At 36.2% G+C, this 17,072-nt stretch overlaps 1 protein-coding gene across 1 annotated transcript in view; it reads left to right on the top strand.

The window, feature by feature from the left end:
- Nucleotides 1-4: 4 nt before the first annotated feature.
- LOC100370180 (putative protein phosphatase 2C T23F11.1) overlaps nucleotides 5-17,072 on the top strand; it is a 32,904-nt gene continuing 15,836 nt past the window's right edge. Inside the window, exons 1-5 of the mRNA XM_085497680.1 lie at nucleotides 5-113; nucleotides 9,560-9,664; nucleotides 11,038-11,121; nucleotides 13,925-14,056; nucleotides 15,019-15,092. Of these exons, the coding sequence (XP_085353806.1) occupies nucleotides 9,562-9,664; nucleotides 11,038-11,121; nucleotides 13,925-14,056; nucleotides 15,019-15,092 (393 nt within the window). The 5' untranslated portion in view covers nucleotides 5-113; nucleotides 9,560-9,561. The remainder of the gene's footprint in view (nucleotides 114-9,559; nucleotides 9,665-11,037; nucleotides 11,122-13,924; nucleotides 14,057-15,018; nucleotides 15,093-17,072) is intronic.

Genomic DNA, 17,072 nt, shown 5'->3' with positions numbered 1-17,072 from the left:
CCCTAAACTATACGTGAGAAGGCCGCTGAAAGGAAGAGTTCTCGCAGGGGGAATCCAGCCTTTTACAACTTATTGAGGACGATATTTTATCGGATTTATCGTATATGTTGCAGGTAATGAAATATTGTTAACTCAAGCTCACCTTTTTAAAAAAAAATGGCGGCAGATAGTCAGGCAAAGTATGTCTCTGCTTGGTGTTACATCAGGGAACCATACAAGTTCAATCGCCTCTGCGGGTTTACACGGAGTTTGCAGACGATCAGATTGGTCATTTTGGTCAAAAGGTCACTCAGTCTCTGCGCACTGTATATTTTGCAGGAAGTACGTTTAATTAGGTGGTCAGAGCCATGCAGGATATTTTTTATAGCTGTGCTGGTTGTCGTCAAAAGGTTCCGGAAATAAATATCGCACTCGATATCATGTCAGTTTATGACTTGACACCTACGCATAGTAATAACCATGGGCAAATGCCTACTTGAAAAAAAACAAAACAAACCATTTCAGATAGTGCGTGTTGTGTAAATATTTAGTAAGACTCCAGGGAAAGGCACTGTGCTTATGATACATAATGATACATTGAGAGGGGCAACTACTAAATAATTGTCATCCTTTGGGTATTTGTGTATGCTTCTGTCACTTATTTTTTCTCTATTTCTCTATTAAAGTTGCATTCCCACTTTGTAAATATTCAAAATAATATATATGGATTACTGTGAGAGATATTTGAAGTTACAAAAGTACGCGAATAACAAGAAAACGACCCTGAAACTTTATTTTAGGTGGGCCACCTAAATTATTAGCCGAAGACCAACGAACAAATATCTGCGTGCTTTCCGCGCTGTCCATTCCAATTCAAATCTCACCAATAAGGTGAAGGCAGTTCATCTCAAAACCCCGACTGCTGCTCATAAATATTCAGACAATTAATAAGTGCACATTTGGGGGTGAACTATCAGGTGAATAATACTGCACAAAATATTTGGTAAATGTTTTATGCCGTCTGGCAAGTCAAATATGCTGTGTGAATAGTAGAAAGAGTAGAAAACAGCGTACAAATCAGCATACAATGTCGAACTAGAAATAGTGTTCTAACATTCGATTGTGGAAATATAATCTGAACGGTTCGGCAGTGACCGACTATTCGCATTTTTGGCCAGATTTCTCATTATAAGTGCACTTTCGTTCCTTCAAATATCACTTATAGGAATTCATATATAGCATTTAACATTTGGGTGGGAATGCAACTTTAATGTGACTGCAAGAAAGAATAGAACAGCAATACTGCAGTAGCAATACTATTCAATTCTATCCTAAGATGAACTGAATTACATGCAATAAAATTCTTTGCTGAACAGAAACATTTTCTTCATACATGGCAACACTGCATACAGTACAGTTCTCGCGGAAGCTTTGGCTTTTGTGGCATCATTGTCGCCTACGCATGGCTTCATTGTCGCCTCAGCATCGCATCATTGTGGCATCAGCTTCGCGTCATTGAAAATTGAAGCTGTGTTCGCCTCGCTATTTCGTGGTATCATCGTGGCCTCAGCTTCGCAGTCTCATGGCATCAACATGGCATCAGCTTCAAAGTATTGTGACATGAGTACATTATGTATGACCTCATTATTTGCACGCAGAAGGGCAGTAGACAAAAACATGTACAGAAGTTCGATATGTAATCGATTTGAAATTCAAGGCGAATAAAATAATATGATCAAGAGTAAAATGACATTTTAAAAAGATATCTTGTTTAATTATTTTAGTGTTGCGAGTATTGGGCACCAAAAACTTTGCGAAGTACATTACAATCGGCAAGGTGACGAGTTTCATATTGACTGGAATGAAAATCGTGATAAATTTCAAATCACACGATGCAATCGTCGTTCTGATACAACACAATTTGCTGTATACGAAGTGAAACTGTTCTTGTTATAAAATTTACCTTTTTTCGCTCATTTTATTTGCTGCTAGAAGAGCAGATTCAGATTCCTCATTTCGGTGGTATTTTTCTGTGTTTCGTTTAGTTTTAGCCGAGTCCGACCCCATGCCCGGACTACTAAAACATGCAACACACACGTACGCCGCCGGGTGCGTCGGCGTCGTCGCCAGTCATCTTGATACAAAGTTCCAAAACAAGTGCGTACATTTCCAACATATGGTTGTGGTGGCGTCGGTCTGGTAAAATTTGACAACCAATTCTCAAAATTAAGTCACGATCAGTGATCTGAGCTCGATCTATACGTACTTTAAAAGTATTCTCACAAACATATTTTCGAATGAAAACGAGCCATGCCCTGTAAAAAATCGAATAGCGCTTGACATGCAGGAATAATTTATTGGGCTTCAGAAAAAAAACGTGTCAATTTAGTGTGGCCGTAAATATTTGGTCACCAGCCGATGAACAATTTGAAAATCATGATTCACACGGAAGTCCTTCGATACTGAAAATCATCGACCCCAGTCTGGTTTACCTTATTTCCCAACTTGCAAAACTGATTTGTATCTCAGCCCTGTTTGTTTTGTTTTTTCTTTTTTTTGAACTGAGGTAAAATCCCATCCGTTTGTCAAAATATACCAATGTTTTCCAGTGAATAATTGCGAAGCCTGTCACAGCACACAAAAAAACTTTGTGAATCGACGATGGAGATTGGATGGTACGACGACCCTTCAATTTGCGTTAAATATGTTTTGTTACAACATCATTGATTGGCTGAGAGTCACCTGATCGGAGCATGACCTGGGTCACAGAACCATATTAGTCCGTATTATCAACAGGACTTTGCGAGAAAACCACACCCACATTTTCAACCATTTTAGCGCGGAAGTTGCCAACAAATGTCGAAAACTCGTGAATTGTATAAATTCGAATAAAATAAAGCTAGCGATTCGTAAGACTGGTTAATAATATATCCCCCGATGCTCTTCGATTTTTTTATTTCAAGGTGAGAAATGGATACTAGTAGTTGAAGTTCCATCGATTTCAAGGCGACTATTTAACCGCGACAACTCTATGCTCTGTTGTAGTTTCGCGAGGTAAAACAACAATACAATAAATAGTACTTGTTTAATTATTTGGTTTTACAGCCCGCAAATTACGGGACATGATCCCTATGAATTGCGATAAATAAATGCTGATTGTGTTGAATGACGGACGTTGGGACCATTTGGGGAAACAAATTACGGTCGGTAGACATTTCAAACAAATGAAATTATTAACGAAAGACGAGATTTTTCTAGGTATTTACGATCATTCGGTCATACCAAATATATACAAAATTGACAAATACACAAAGATGTGTAATAGTAGGTCATTTTTATTTTAGCCTTAGAAATATTTTCTTTCACTCAGTCCACGTCCATGCGTGGGAATTCTATTTAGCTTCATGGTCCTTCGGCTTGTCTTCTGCTTGGGGGGGGAACAACAATAATTATACAAATCGTAAACTCAACACAATCAGGAAAAGAAACCCAGACAACCATGTTGTACTTCTGTTGAATACATTTTGTAGCAGTGAGTCACGTCGGAATATTGTCTAAAATAAAATATTCAATCCCAGCCAAATCTAGGTCAAAGGGTCAGATTGCGTGCATATAATTATAGATAGTTAAAACAAAAAGTATTTGAACTTTTGACGGTTGTTCAACATCTATGCACGGTTACTAAACTAGTAACCGTGATCTATGAAAACCAGAAAATTTTTAGTAGTCCGAATTGTTGCACGGTCGAAAATAAAACGGAAATTGACCGGTCAAAAGCGGAAGCGGTCAAGAGGTTTGGGGGAAATGAGTACAGTACTTCTTTCTTTGATGAAGCGATGCTGATGCCACATTGTCGCCATAATGAGGCCACAATGAAGCTAAGCGATAATCGCCTAACTTTTTAATGTCGCGACATTGAAGCGATGCTGAAGCCATAACAATGCCATAATGATGCGATGCTGAAGCGAAGGTGAAGCTGAAGTGAAGCCAAAGCTTCCGCGAGAACTGTACTGTATATATATTGAATTATGTAGCTCTGCTGTCATCAAAGAATTTAAATCCTACTTTTGCAATTTTGCTAATGATTTTCCCATCAAAGATGACCGAGCAGGGCTGGGATTGTCCTGACCACTAAACAAACAAACAATGTTGGGCGGTTACACTCACGATTTTCGCCAAACAACAGGTTGAATCAGAATATTAGTGATAGAGCTATTTTGACCATCATGTCATTTTGCATATTATTATTGAAATTAAAGACGACTGCGATTACAGGCCCATTATATGTGCAGCATTACATTCTTTTTTCTTCCCTGTTATCAACTAATAAAGGGAATTATTGTTCATGATTTCATCTAGCAATGACTTAGAACAATTATCAAAGTCTGTATCAGTGTTCTCCCCAGAAAAATGTATCAGAGTGGCGGCTAATTTGCATATAATTTACATATCATTAGCATTTGTCTGAAGATAAAGAAAACAATAATGACAGGCTTGCATGGATGAAAATGTGTCTTTATTTTTTAACAAATTTATGTAGAAGATTAAATGAATCTGCTGCTGTGTGATTTCTATGTAATGTTGATTCTTCGGACTTTCATGGAAGCCCAGTGATCTGCAGCTTTTGAGAACGCCGTGATTTTCTTTGCTTCCCACTTCTATTAAATGACATGGCCTTCTTGTGCATCTCCGAGTGTGCGTGTTTATCGATAGCATATTTCGTAATAGTTATACATGGCATAGAATTCCATACCAAAGAACTATTTCTGGATGTTTTTAAGTTGAATTTTCCACATATGTGTCACAGCATTCCTAAAAGATAAGAAATAGGAGCGAATCAATACTTGTATTTAAAAAATATCGTCACGATCAACACGAAAATAAACAAATTGCCGCCATTTTGAAAAGTCGCTAAACTTAAAAATTGCCACGATAAACTTTACCCAACTATTTCAAAACACAATACTAGTATTAGTTACTTTGATAAATCGTAGCCAACAATTTTTGAACTTCCAGAAAGAAGGTCGTTTCCAAAAAAATGTTTCGACGATCGGCAAAAAATGAAGCCATACAAAAATTTACTAAACTAGGTCAAAACTCGTTTCCAAGTAAAACGCTACAAATAAATACTTTTTTTACCTTTGCCATCGGATGTTTCTCTCAGCCACGTATATTTTGTTGTCCATTGTGCATCAAATCTAGAGTTTATTTTTTTGCACTTTTCGTTGTAACATCATCTTGGACACGTTTAGTACCACTGCCGACAGGGGTACCGGTGACCGCGTTGCTGGTGGGTTTATCGCTCGCAACCAGGGGCCCAGCAGGGCGTTCTACGCGGAACCACAACGTAATATTTCTGCTGTTTGACATCGTTGCTTCTTCCAGCCAAATATGCTACTGAGAAAATACTCGCTATTACCCCAATTAAATAGGGCGAAAGTGTTTATTGTCGAAGTCCGAAGCTGTATTAGTCCATTGTCTTTGCGTAATCACTGACATGTTTCCATTCACACCTGATTTGGCTCACAGTACCGGACGCTGATGACGCTGACTAACAGATTCGCACGTGTATTAACAAGCTAAAAGAAAGAGTAACAGGAAATGCCACAGAGTAGCGGGCAATCTCTCAGAGTAGCGGCATAAATAATGGAGTAGCGGCCCCGCTACGCTAAAACGCTTTGGGGAGAACACTGCTGTATATATGTATATGGCACAGGTGTTGTAAACGACACACGGTTATGGTAACTTGTGTTCACCAGATAGAAATTGCAGGGATTTTATAAATAAGGGTGCAGTGCTCTCATGCTATGGCCAATCACCCCCTTACCCTGGGGAACAGATTGTCTGGCAACCATAAAATTCTGATTGACCAGGGATCACATGATAGTAATTTGTTTGGTCGCAAGAAAGCCATAGAATGTTTAAAATTATCAAAAACTCCACACCTGGTAGGGAGAACCCTATCTTCTCCACTTGGTGGCGCCGCTGAATTGCAGTGCTTCCTTTTGCATTTTTTTTCTAGAAAAACCCCTGAAATTGCATCACAAAATGTAACACAGTGGTATAACAATAAATATTAGTGATGGTTTGCAACATTAATGACAAGAAATAATGGTGTACACATGCCTTGCCTGATTTTATAAATACTTGTAATGTTTTGTTTATGTTGTTAGACCGATTTCAAACAAAGTTGTCTTCACTCAGTGAGCATGTTATCATGCCGAATACTATCCAAAAATTATAATCCACTAATTTCATAGTTCTCTCAGTCACTAAAACTGATCGATTGACAATGATTTTAATTATAATAATACTGAAAGTGCATACTATCCACCATGAAAATTAACAAATTACATCACTGCCTTAGTTAAACTGTTATCTCGTTTTGTATGAAAAGTGACTGGAAAATTGCTGGCAAGGGATGCTGCCACACATATAAGTTATTGCGGCTTTTTCACAAATGACAGCAAAACCACCATGCTATTGGAGCATATACAGCCTGACATTGTCAGCGATACATCAGATTTACCCATGGACAAACTGTGTTATCCCATAAGATCTTGTCTGCACTAATCAGATATTGGAGAAACTGTTCAGTATGACAGCCATCACATAATATCCACTTGTGACACATTCCTTTTGTGACATTTCTGACAATTTGCTGGACCATTTCCGCTCACTATTTACCAATCACTTGAAACAAAAAACAGTCATGCCTTTTGAATTAAACTTTATATTAAGTCCTGTTGGATGCCATTGAACACTCTATAGGCAAGCTGTAGTTTGAATCAAAAATTCAGCTGAAGTTCAAGCAGAAACAATGTGCTCAGTCCTTGCGTCTTGGGGAAGGCAATTAATTTGGTTGTTTTACCGTTTGGGTTTGGAAACTCCCTTATTTACATGCTGGCGCAGAAAGTTAATTAGGCCAGACTTTTATTATCCCTTGTTTCGCGAACCTGCCGAATGAACAGAAGCCGAAAATGAAATAAAATAAAATTTTATTTCATCGTAATTTCTCACGCCGACTTGTAAGTGCAAAAAATTGCTAAAAAAAATGATTTTTATCTTAATTTTTTTTTTCGCCCGCTGCTTAGCAAACCCAAGTTGCATTATCGTGGGAGTATCATGATCAAAGTACCGAAGTCTCGCGCAGATGAGGAACAGGGTTATACATGGAATAAAATGTTATTTCATTTCTTTTCTCCGATCAATGATCTCACTTTCAATTCTTTGAAAATCACACAAATCTAATGGAAAAAAAAGAATTAATTTAATTTTTTTCCGCCCTCCTCAAAAAAAAATGCATTGTAAAAACTCAAGAAACAAGGAATAAAAAAAAGTCTGGCCTTACAGATATTTATGGAAACATTGACTGTTCTATTACAAAGTCATATTCTATGCAGTCTACATGTATCAGCAAAATAACTCTAGACGCACATGGCTATATTGTTTCGTCATGCCATTGTAATTTATTTTAATTTTACACCTCTAAAAATGAGTGTCTTGATTGCATGCCAAGTACTGTTTGATTGGCTATGTTCATTAACAATTTAATCCTAAAAAACAACAATGTGGACTAGTCCATATTACTCTGATGTTGTCCGTGTAAACAACAGTATTGTGTCAGGCATTGTTTGTGCCAAGTGAATTCATCGATGAGGGTGCAATAACTTTCACCAACCATGCAAGGCATAGTGCACGACCTAGTTTTCTTTACTATTTGTTCAGTTGGCTATGTAGCAGCATGATTAATACATTAATGCATGCTATCTGATTAACATACTGTTTGCCTTGTACAATCAGTACTTTGGTAATGATTAATAGTACATCAGGAAAAATTGGAAGTTGTCGGCCATATGTGCTAGGGTGTATATACTACTAGTAATCTGTAGGTTCATTATTAATCAAGAGTTTGAGACTCTAATCCATGCATGAGTCTTCTGTGAATAGCAAGAATGGGATTAGCACAGTCTAAACCAAACTCACATGGCATGAGTAAGTTTGAAGAGTTCATCTCAGATTAGCTTTTCTATACTCTATAATCTTTTTGATTTATGTTCCATTTATTACATGTTTTCTCACTGCTTTATGGAGTCTTAGTTTTGACAACCTGTTGTTTATTTATACAATCCATATGTGTATGTGTAACCTGTAGGTACTGGTACTGTAGTTCTTATATGGACATGCACTACATATTGCACTTTAGACCTCATTGTCTATCTGTAACGTATTTTTATATGTATTCAGTTTGACAGGCTTGCACTTGACATTTATATTGCATGCACAATATCACTGGAATTTTTAAAAGTATTACAACCGGAAACCTTTTCACTTCATGTCTAGGTTCTTTGTCAGTTTGTCAATATGGGTAAATGTACAGATGTTACAAGTAGTATAATTTTTAATTGGATAATTTACATAAAATTATATGACATTACAGTCACTTTTATTGTTTTGAAACAATTAAACAAAATATTTATTTACTCAACAATAGATTGGCTTCTATGAACTTTGTGCTGTTATCGAAATGGTATGTCAGTATGATGTATGTACGTCAGTACGTACTAACTCTGAGTCACTGATAGCGCTGGGTCATGCCAATTATTAGCCACAAATAAATTGTAATACTTTATATATGTATGTATGTTAAAAATAGGTTTCTTGTTTTAAATGCATTTAAAATTTTAAGTAGTTGTGGCCACCTGTAATAAATTATAAATCACATTAGAATTCCGTTAGCGAATGCTATAAGTAACATGTATAATGGGGAGTGCTATACATTGGAAATTTGTCCTGAACATTTTCTATTTTATTTTTTATGTTAGAATTATTATGTTTTCAAAGACATCTTGCCACTCATGTAATCATTATTTACAAGTGAGCATTGTTCCAAAAAACAAAAACAGCAATGTCCAATTATGCAATTTATAATACTGTAATCAGTTTAAGTGTTAAGGTGTTGTAGTATTTTTTTCTTGTCCAGTTTATTTTTTTTTGTACTGGTATGTATATTGATAATTCACTTGTGATTATAAACTTAATTAAAATGTTGGTAGGTGGTCATTTGGCCAAGAACTTTTCATGAACCAGCACAAATGCAGCATTGACTAATTAATGGCTGTCACATTACTAGAATTCATCACATGAATAGTCAAGATATTGTTTTAACAAGTACTGTAGAATAATATTTTATCTGGAATTAATTTTCGCTGAAAACACTTTTTGGCTGTTTTGTATGGATTTTATTTTCACTGATTTTTGACAAGTAGATTGAAAAATATAGGAAAAAGGTATATTCACTGGATTTTATTTTCACTGAATCATTCCTTCAGCAAAAATAGCGAAAATTAATTCCAAGTGAAAATAAAGTATTCTACAGTATTGCCAGAAGAGCTGAATGTCAAAGGTCATTTTCATCTGAATAAAGCCTCTTACTGTTCATGTTAATTTAAGATTGATGTTCAACTAATCTATTTATATAGTATGTGCAGATTTTTACTTCAAAATTATGAATTTTCACTTGTGATAAGTTTTAACACTTAAACATTGCTATTTTAACTGATCTTCTATTTATTTTCAGTTATGGGGCAGACATTATCAGAGCCCGTAACAACGAAGGAAACCACTCGAGATGGTAACCATGCATTTAAAATTGGTTCATCATGTATGCAAGGATGGAGAATCAGTATCCTTTTATATGAAAATAATTCTTTTGATGCACCATTTTGTTCCTTAAGTTCTTGAAGGCCTCACAATGTAGCCATTTTAGAGCACAAATATGTCATTTTGTATATAGCATTATTTCCCCAATGTATCACTCTTTGGATTTACAAGATTAAAAACAAAAGATTATTGATCAGAGCTAGGCCAGGCACCCTCAGGCGACAGCCAGGAAGATGTGGACACATCTCCAATATTCAGAATTTTGCCAAGCTAATTAAATATTGGATAATTATCTTTTTATGGTGATATTTGATTAATTAATGCTAAATTGAGATTTCTAAAGATGTTTTGAGTGGTTCTTATCTAGTTTGTTCATCTACATAAACTCGCAAATGAAGAGCATGGATTTCAGATCTGAAGGCAATAAATAGATTGAACAGCTGGCACATTTGTGAACATTGCAAACAGAAACCAATCAAATACAAATTGTTTTGAATGGCTTGACAAATAAAAAAAATAAGCTTAATGTTATTCAATATCAAAGTATCCCTTTACTGTCTACTGAGATGCGTGTCATCTAAATAATCAATTAAGAGAGTTATCAGTTATTTAATTTTGTACGTGTAAGGTAATGATTACAACAAGCCACACAACAAATGCCTGCTGATACCATTTTTTTTTTTTCGTTTATCGCTATTCATGTAGGCTTTCAGCAGGCGATGTGTTAATTTCAGGCATTTTATACAGTGCAATCTTGCATAACTTAATTAACATTAAGTTAGATTTTGTTTGGTTAGATAGCTTTGGCTGAGTGAAACAAATATTGCTTTTTCCAGTAATAGGCTTTAACAAAATTTGTGTAGGTAGGGATTTTTATTTTATTCTCAATAAGTTGTAGTTTTGGGTAAATAAATACTACAAAGAATAAGTTGACATTATTCATGGCAATTATAGTCATTTTAAAGAATATATAAAATTTAATATGAAAAGGCGAAGCCAGCTTGGGACTTACACAATGCAAGTTAGACCTAGGCTACTTAATAAGGGCTAATTCTTCATATGCTTCATTTTTTTTTTTGTAGTTCATGTATTTCTAACCAATTTTATTATGCGAACATTTAAAATTTTCCCAATAATTGTGGCTTGTAGGTTAGAAAATGAGAAAAACAAAAATTACTCATCAACCATGTTTTTGGTGAAATCTTTTTTATGTTATTCGCAGAGTAGTAAAGCCCCAAGTTTGGACATTGAAAAAATATTCTTATATGTTAACAATATGACAACCTACATGTAACTATGCAACTGTTTGAGCTTTATCTATTAATGAAATGGGATTATAGCATTGGCATGCAGTGTACGTACATTAATGTTGTATTCCTTATCAAGTACCTGTAGATATGGAAGATGCACACACACATATTCTATCCTTACAAGAAGATAAAGACGCCTCATTTTTTGCTGTCTATGATGGACATGGAGGTATGTCTGTTACTTGTTATCAAGTTTTAAACACCAAAATAGTGGTAACATTGAAATTCTTCAAAAAACTTGACAATATGATCAATTGATGTGTACTTGTGTGCCTCCATGTTTACTATAAAAAATTCAACTTCATTTAAATAATTAGTTTTGAAAAACAGTTGGGTTTTTAGAAGACCAAATTAAGTTAAGTCCAAAAAACATTTGTTGTCAAAAAATGCAATTACTCTCAAAAGACAATCACTTGCAATGTTCCATGTTCAAGTTAGTGCTGAAAAAGACTTGCAGTTTGAGTAGGCAATGCCTTTCATCTGTTATCTTGAAATCTGTTGTAAGTTTTTACTCTTAAAAAAGTGCCAAACTTTAAGAAACAATGAAAAGTACTGCTACTATGATAATGCCACCCTCACTCTCTGGCGTTCATGGGACTCCGACGGGGCGAGGCAGATAATGAAACTTTCTTTCACCAATCTAAATAAACTTCGCAGGATACCGATAGTCTTCTTCCTCTTCACGATCACAGGGGCCGTCTCACGTACCTGACACAGACTTGATGGTCGGGGGTAGAGGAGTTGGTATGCAGATACAGTCAGGGAATGAATCAGTCAACCTCAAAAAACCAGCCAACACCTATATTTTGGTTATAAACAGAGACAGGTATACTGTCAATTTAATACTATAACGTCAACATTAACTTCACCACGTAGCAGAATAAAGTAAAGCCTACTATAAAAAAATGGTATACAATGTTAATCTGACAAGATCTAGCCAAATGAACCAGCTCAATGAACAAACTGAGTCAATCCAACAGACTGACCAAATAAACCCAGTGGCACCTAGTCACTGGAAAAATAAAATCACATAAAATTAATCTGCCAGGAACTTGCCTACAGATAAACTAAATTAACCTGGCAGTCCCTAACACTCACGCCGAATACAATGAAACATCTAACTGCTGTACAAATAAAATGCCTGAACAAAGCAGTAAACACCGCCCACACCAGTCCCACACTATACAAAAAAGTTAACAACGTCCACACAGCAAACACTGGCTCCCAACTCAGCACAAACGCACAGGCATGCACACAAACAAGGCGGGGTAAATACATGATCGAAATGCACAGCGTCACAATAAAATCAGTAAAATCGCCTCACCGTGCTAATCACAAAATGCGACTAACTAAGCAGTCTATACCAAGAGAGTGCGTCGCTGTTCCAAATACGTCGCCAAAAAAACAGCCGAAACAACACAGTGCAAGGGCCTAACACGAAATGCGCATGCAGTGGAAAATTGTGATAACCTCAAGCGGCGGTCAAAGCGAACCTGGCAACGCACGGAAAAAATTGGGAAAATTCACGAGGTGTGCAACGGGGGAATGACGCAATCTTGGTGGCTTCGCACAAAAAAACTACACAAGGTGAGAAAAAGTACTCCCACCACCCACAAAAAAGCTACTTTGATGTAAATCACAAAGTTTTGACGCAATAAAAGTTCACGTGATAATTGTTCAACGTTCGATTGCAATCAAAAGATGCTTCGGGCCCCTTTCCGAATAGTGATAGTTCACCTACCAGTCACGATCAAGGTTCGGCCACGGGTTGATCTAGCTGTCCAGCGTAGCACCGCAACAACAGTGGTTCACGTCCGGCTTCCTGCTTCTTCTTATTTTCTTCAATATACCCAGTAAACAGTAAGGGCGCCATACAGCCCTAACCAATTACACACATGCGTCAATGCACACAGACTACAGGACTACAAGCTGGCATAACCGGAGGGCCGAAGCACAGCATAAACATGGGTTACACCAACAACGAAATTTACTTCAGGAATGCTTACTTTGCGAGTGCCAATATTTTGACAGATATAACAACTGTCTGTTGTATCGCAAGGTATTCTGATTGGTTAATGGTATTTTTGACCTGTATTCTGATATATGCAAGTCAAAAATGCCATTAACCAATCAGGTCAAAGGACACCTTGGCATGGTGGAGCTCAGCTTTGTACAAAATGGATCAAACGTCAAACATATCTGCCCATGATAAAGTTGAAGTATACAATATTTCATAGTAAACCATAGAAATGACATTTTTTGTATTGAACATTGATTGAATAGTGCTGTTAAATTAAATGCTGTTATAAACTCAGAAAAGTAAGTATTTTTTAGCCTCTGACTAGACACGCCCACAAATGGTTCTTGTCATCTGTCATCAAATGTTATCGGGTTAATCACTCAACATTCAATATAAAACAATGATATTATTATTTTGCCATGCTTGGCCACTGAAATGTCATGCATAACCTTTTCAAGACGCATAGATGATATCAATAATTCAGGGATTTTTCTAAACAAGGGAACAGGGGTGCAGCGCCCTCATGCCATGGCCATGCGCCCCTTACCCTGGGGAGCAGATCCTCTGGCAACCATAAAATTCTGGTTGACCAAGGATCACATGTGGCCACAGTCTTAAACTGTGATCTGTCTGATAGTAATTTTTGCCCCAAGGATGCCTTAAAATGCTCCATTTTAACTTAGAAATTAAAAAACTCCACACCCTGGTAGGGAGAACCCTATCTCCCCCACTTGGTTGCGCCGCCGAATTGCAGTGCTCCCTTTTACAATGTTTTTTCAAGAAAAACCCCTGGATAATTAATATATTTTAACAAAATACATATGAAAATTTGATTATTATGTCCTAATATGCAATTAGCCACCATGCTTGTTCATTTTACCAGGGTAGAACACTGTATTTTTATCTTGATATTGAAAGTATTTCATTTTACTGAATGTATGTTCTTTTATAGGTGCAAAAGTAGCACAATATGCAGGTAAAAATTTACACCATAGAATTCTTCAGCAACCAGCTTACAAAAGAGGTGAAATTGAAGAAGCAATTAAAGGAGGTTTTATAGCTTTAGATGAAGATATGCTGGAAGGTAGGTTTTGTTTTCTGTATTCTACATGTAGTACATAAATTTAGCCACCGACTGGACATAGTTCAAACACTTATAATTTGTGTCCATCTGTTTCTCAAAAGTTCATGGACCTAATTTTTCTTTGTACATAGTTGATATATTTTATTGCTGTCAACTATTTACTTATAAGGATGCAATAAATTTACTATTATTATTAATGGCCAAATTTGTTTTTTTATTATCTGCTTTAAAATAGCTCACCAAAAAATTCTCTTTGAATTTTTCAAAATTGGCGAGGCATGCTTATCACATGAGAATGCAACTACTAAGTTTATTCCGACACTTTTTGCACAATTTAGTATATATTACAATTCACTCAATCCATTTAAGTCCAAACTTTGTACACAGACAATTGTGTTCTAGCACAAGTTGAGGATGTCGTGATTCAAACGAAAATGGTCAACTGACAGCCATTTTGTTGAGCAAAAATCAACAATTTGTTGTCATTCTTCCTCACAAATTTTGCCTATATCTTAAATCATCCTGGCCATTTATGTTAAAAATTAATGAACACTGCCTATATTTAAATTCACAATGTCAAATTATGCCCAACAGGTTACACAGACAAGTATATTATAGCACATTCTAAGAGGGCAGACTGGTAGCCATTTTGTTTTACATTTTGTCAATATACATTTAGACATTAGAGCTCACACATATTAAATTGCCAGGACATTTACTAGTTCATAGTGTAAAAGGAACTTGCACTTGTTAAAAAAGAAGCATATAAATGATGATATTTCATTTGTCATATCATAAAATCCAATATCAGAGGGGGCTTGTTATTTGTTGAATTAGCAACTATGAAATCAAAAAATAATTAGTGACTTCATGTTGTCATGAATGAGCTAAAATCACCAAGATAAGTTTATATTTGTCAGTGTTTTTTCTGATTTATAACAGATTTTGTGTTTTGTCTGTAGATGAAGCAATGAAAGATGAACTAGCAGGAACAACTGCAGTGGCTATTGTATTAAAGAATAATAAAGTGTTCTGCGTATGTTAACTTAATCTCATTGCTGTGTATCAGTATAAACCATTACTGTTGTGCTCCAGTGGGTATACATTCCCCTATTTGTCCTGTAATACAGGTACCATAATCCATTACATATACACTGTGGTGGGTACACATTCCTCTATTTGTTCTGTAATACACGTATCTTAATATAAGTTCTGTAAATTATTATATATATATATACTCCAGTTGGTATAAATTCCCCTATTTGTCATTTGTATTGTTTGGCTTAGATTGGAGTGGGTGTCAGTAAAAATGGTTACATGTAATAGAAGATCAGGGGTAGGACTGTGAGAGAACATTGCTTGTTTTTTCTTGATGACTGTACATTATTTATCCGGGTATAAGCCCAGGGTTCTGAACATGGAAAATTGCCAAAAAGAAGGGGTGGGCGTTTGCCAGGAGATCCCCGGCAAAAAAACAAAGATTCGCGAAAATTGACAACACGCAGATCGAACTGCGGCAGGGAATAGAACGGCAAATGAAAACATGCAACGTAAATAAATGAACAATATGCAACACTAAAGTAAAACAAAAATAATGTATTGTTTATAATGTGACAAATAAACCAGAAATAATAAAAATCGACAGTGAGGAATCATTTGAATTAGGATTTTCCCGCCGACAAACACGATGAATACGCGTGAACTCAAAATGAATTAAAATGTCAGGGGTTAAACTGCGTAAAAAGATTTCCGGTCTCGACAAATTACGAATCAACCGTCATACGAGATCAATAATAATTTACAAATTTACACAGTAAAAATTATAAAAATTCGTAGCTGTTTGAAAAAAGTTCTCAGATCTTTATTTGTACGTTCATTGCCATCTTCGTCAAACTCAAAACCCTCAAATGTCCAAGTCGGCGTCACTGTAGCCGTCGAACAAAATCCCTACAACTTATTCCTGGAGTTCGTCGATATCGTCTCACACAATTTGGACTTAGCACTTTTAATCCACGGATTTCGCAGTCTGTCAGCTTGGCACATTTCATTCATGATGATGTCTAATCATAATAAAGAAACAAGAAAAATGGGATCGCTCTGCTGCGATGGCACACGATGCTTTTGTTTACAGTCTAGCAATCATCTTTGACCTTTATGCATCTGCTTTACTGATTGGCTAAGAATGACGTCACTACTATTATTTCATCATAAAGGTCAAATCGTGACATTGCTTTCTTATCAGACTCGACGCTTATTAATCACGGTGAAAGTTATCATTCAGCAAGTTTCGGCGGTTGGAATGTCTCACTATATGGATATCGCGGTGGACTTGAAATAGGAAGTGTTTTTTTTATCCAATGACAGAAGAATAGTTTTCATGACAGAAATGCAATAGCGGTGATAAAAGATGGGAAAAAAGTTGGCAGTCTTCGGCGTGACATTGCAAAATTGCTGGCCCCAGTTATGGATTCGCAAACTGCTACAAAATATTTATAAAGCCAAAATAACGTGATTTCAACCATTCTCCCTGGTATGGGTTGCTACAATATTGCAACATTGTTTTCATTGTCGACGACGCTAAAGCTGAACGAGTGCGACACTCGGGCTTGCTTAGCGGCTCTTCTTGTATACGATTTGCTTGAACCGTTTCTAAGGAAGCACAAACCAAACAGCCGGCCCATTTTAGGGCCACGACATATTTCAAAAAGAAAACTACTGTTTGTGCTTTAATATTTATTCTTATAGACTTGCTGACTGTTATGATTCTGAAAAAAAAATCAGCGGTGAATGAGCTGCCCTGAAGGCAGAAAGCTGTCACAGCTATTTTGCGTGTTTACCCCCTTGTTTTACGCAATTAACAATACGACAGACTTCAAGAAAGTCAACTGTTAATACAACAACAGTCAACGAATAGAAAATAGTTTTTTTTTTGTTTTGTGTAGAAAAAGACCCCCTGGGCGTGTGCCCGGATATGACCTCAACTTCTTTATTGTGTCAAAAGTGGGGGCTGGGCGTT

Source organism: Saccoglossus kowalevskii, chromosome 4, assembly GCF_978046115.1.
Source record: "Saccoglossus kowalevskii chromosome 4, keSacKowa6.1, whole genome shotgun sequence".
NCBI lineage: Eukaryota > Metazoa > Hemichordata > Enteropneusta > Harrimaniidae > Saccoglossus > Saccoglossus kowalevskii.
The sequence above is the reverse complement of the archived record's forward strand: the minus strand, read 5'-3'. Positions and strand labels throughout refer to the sequence as shown.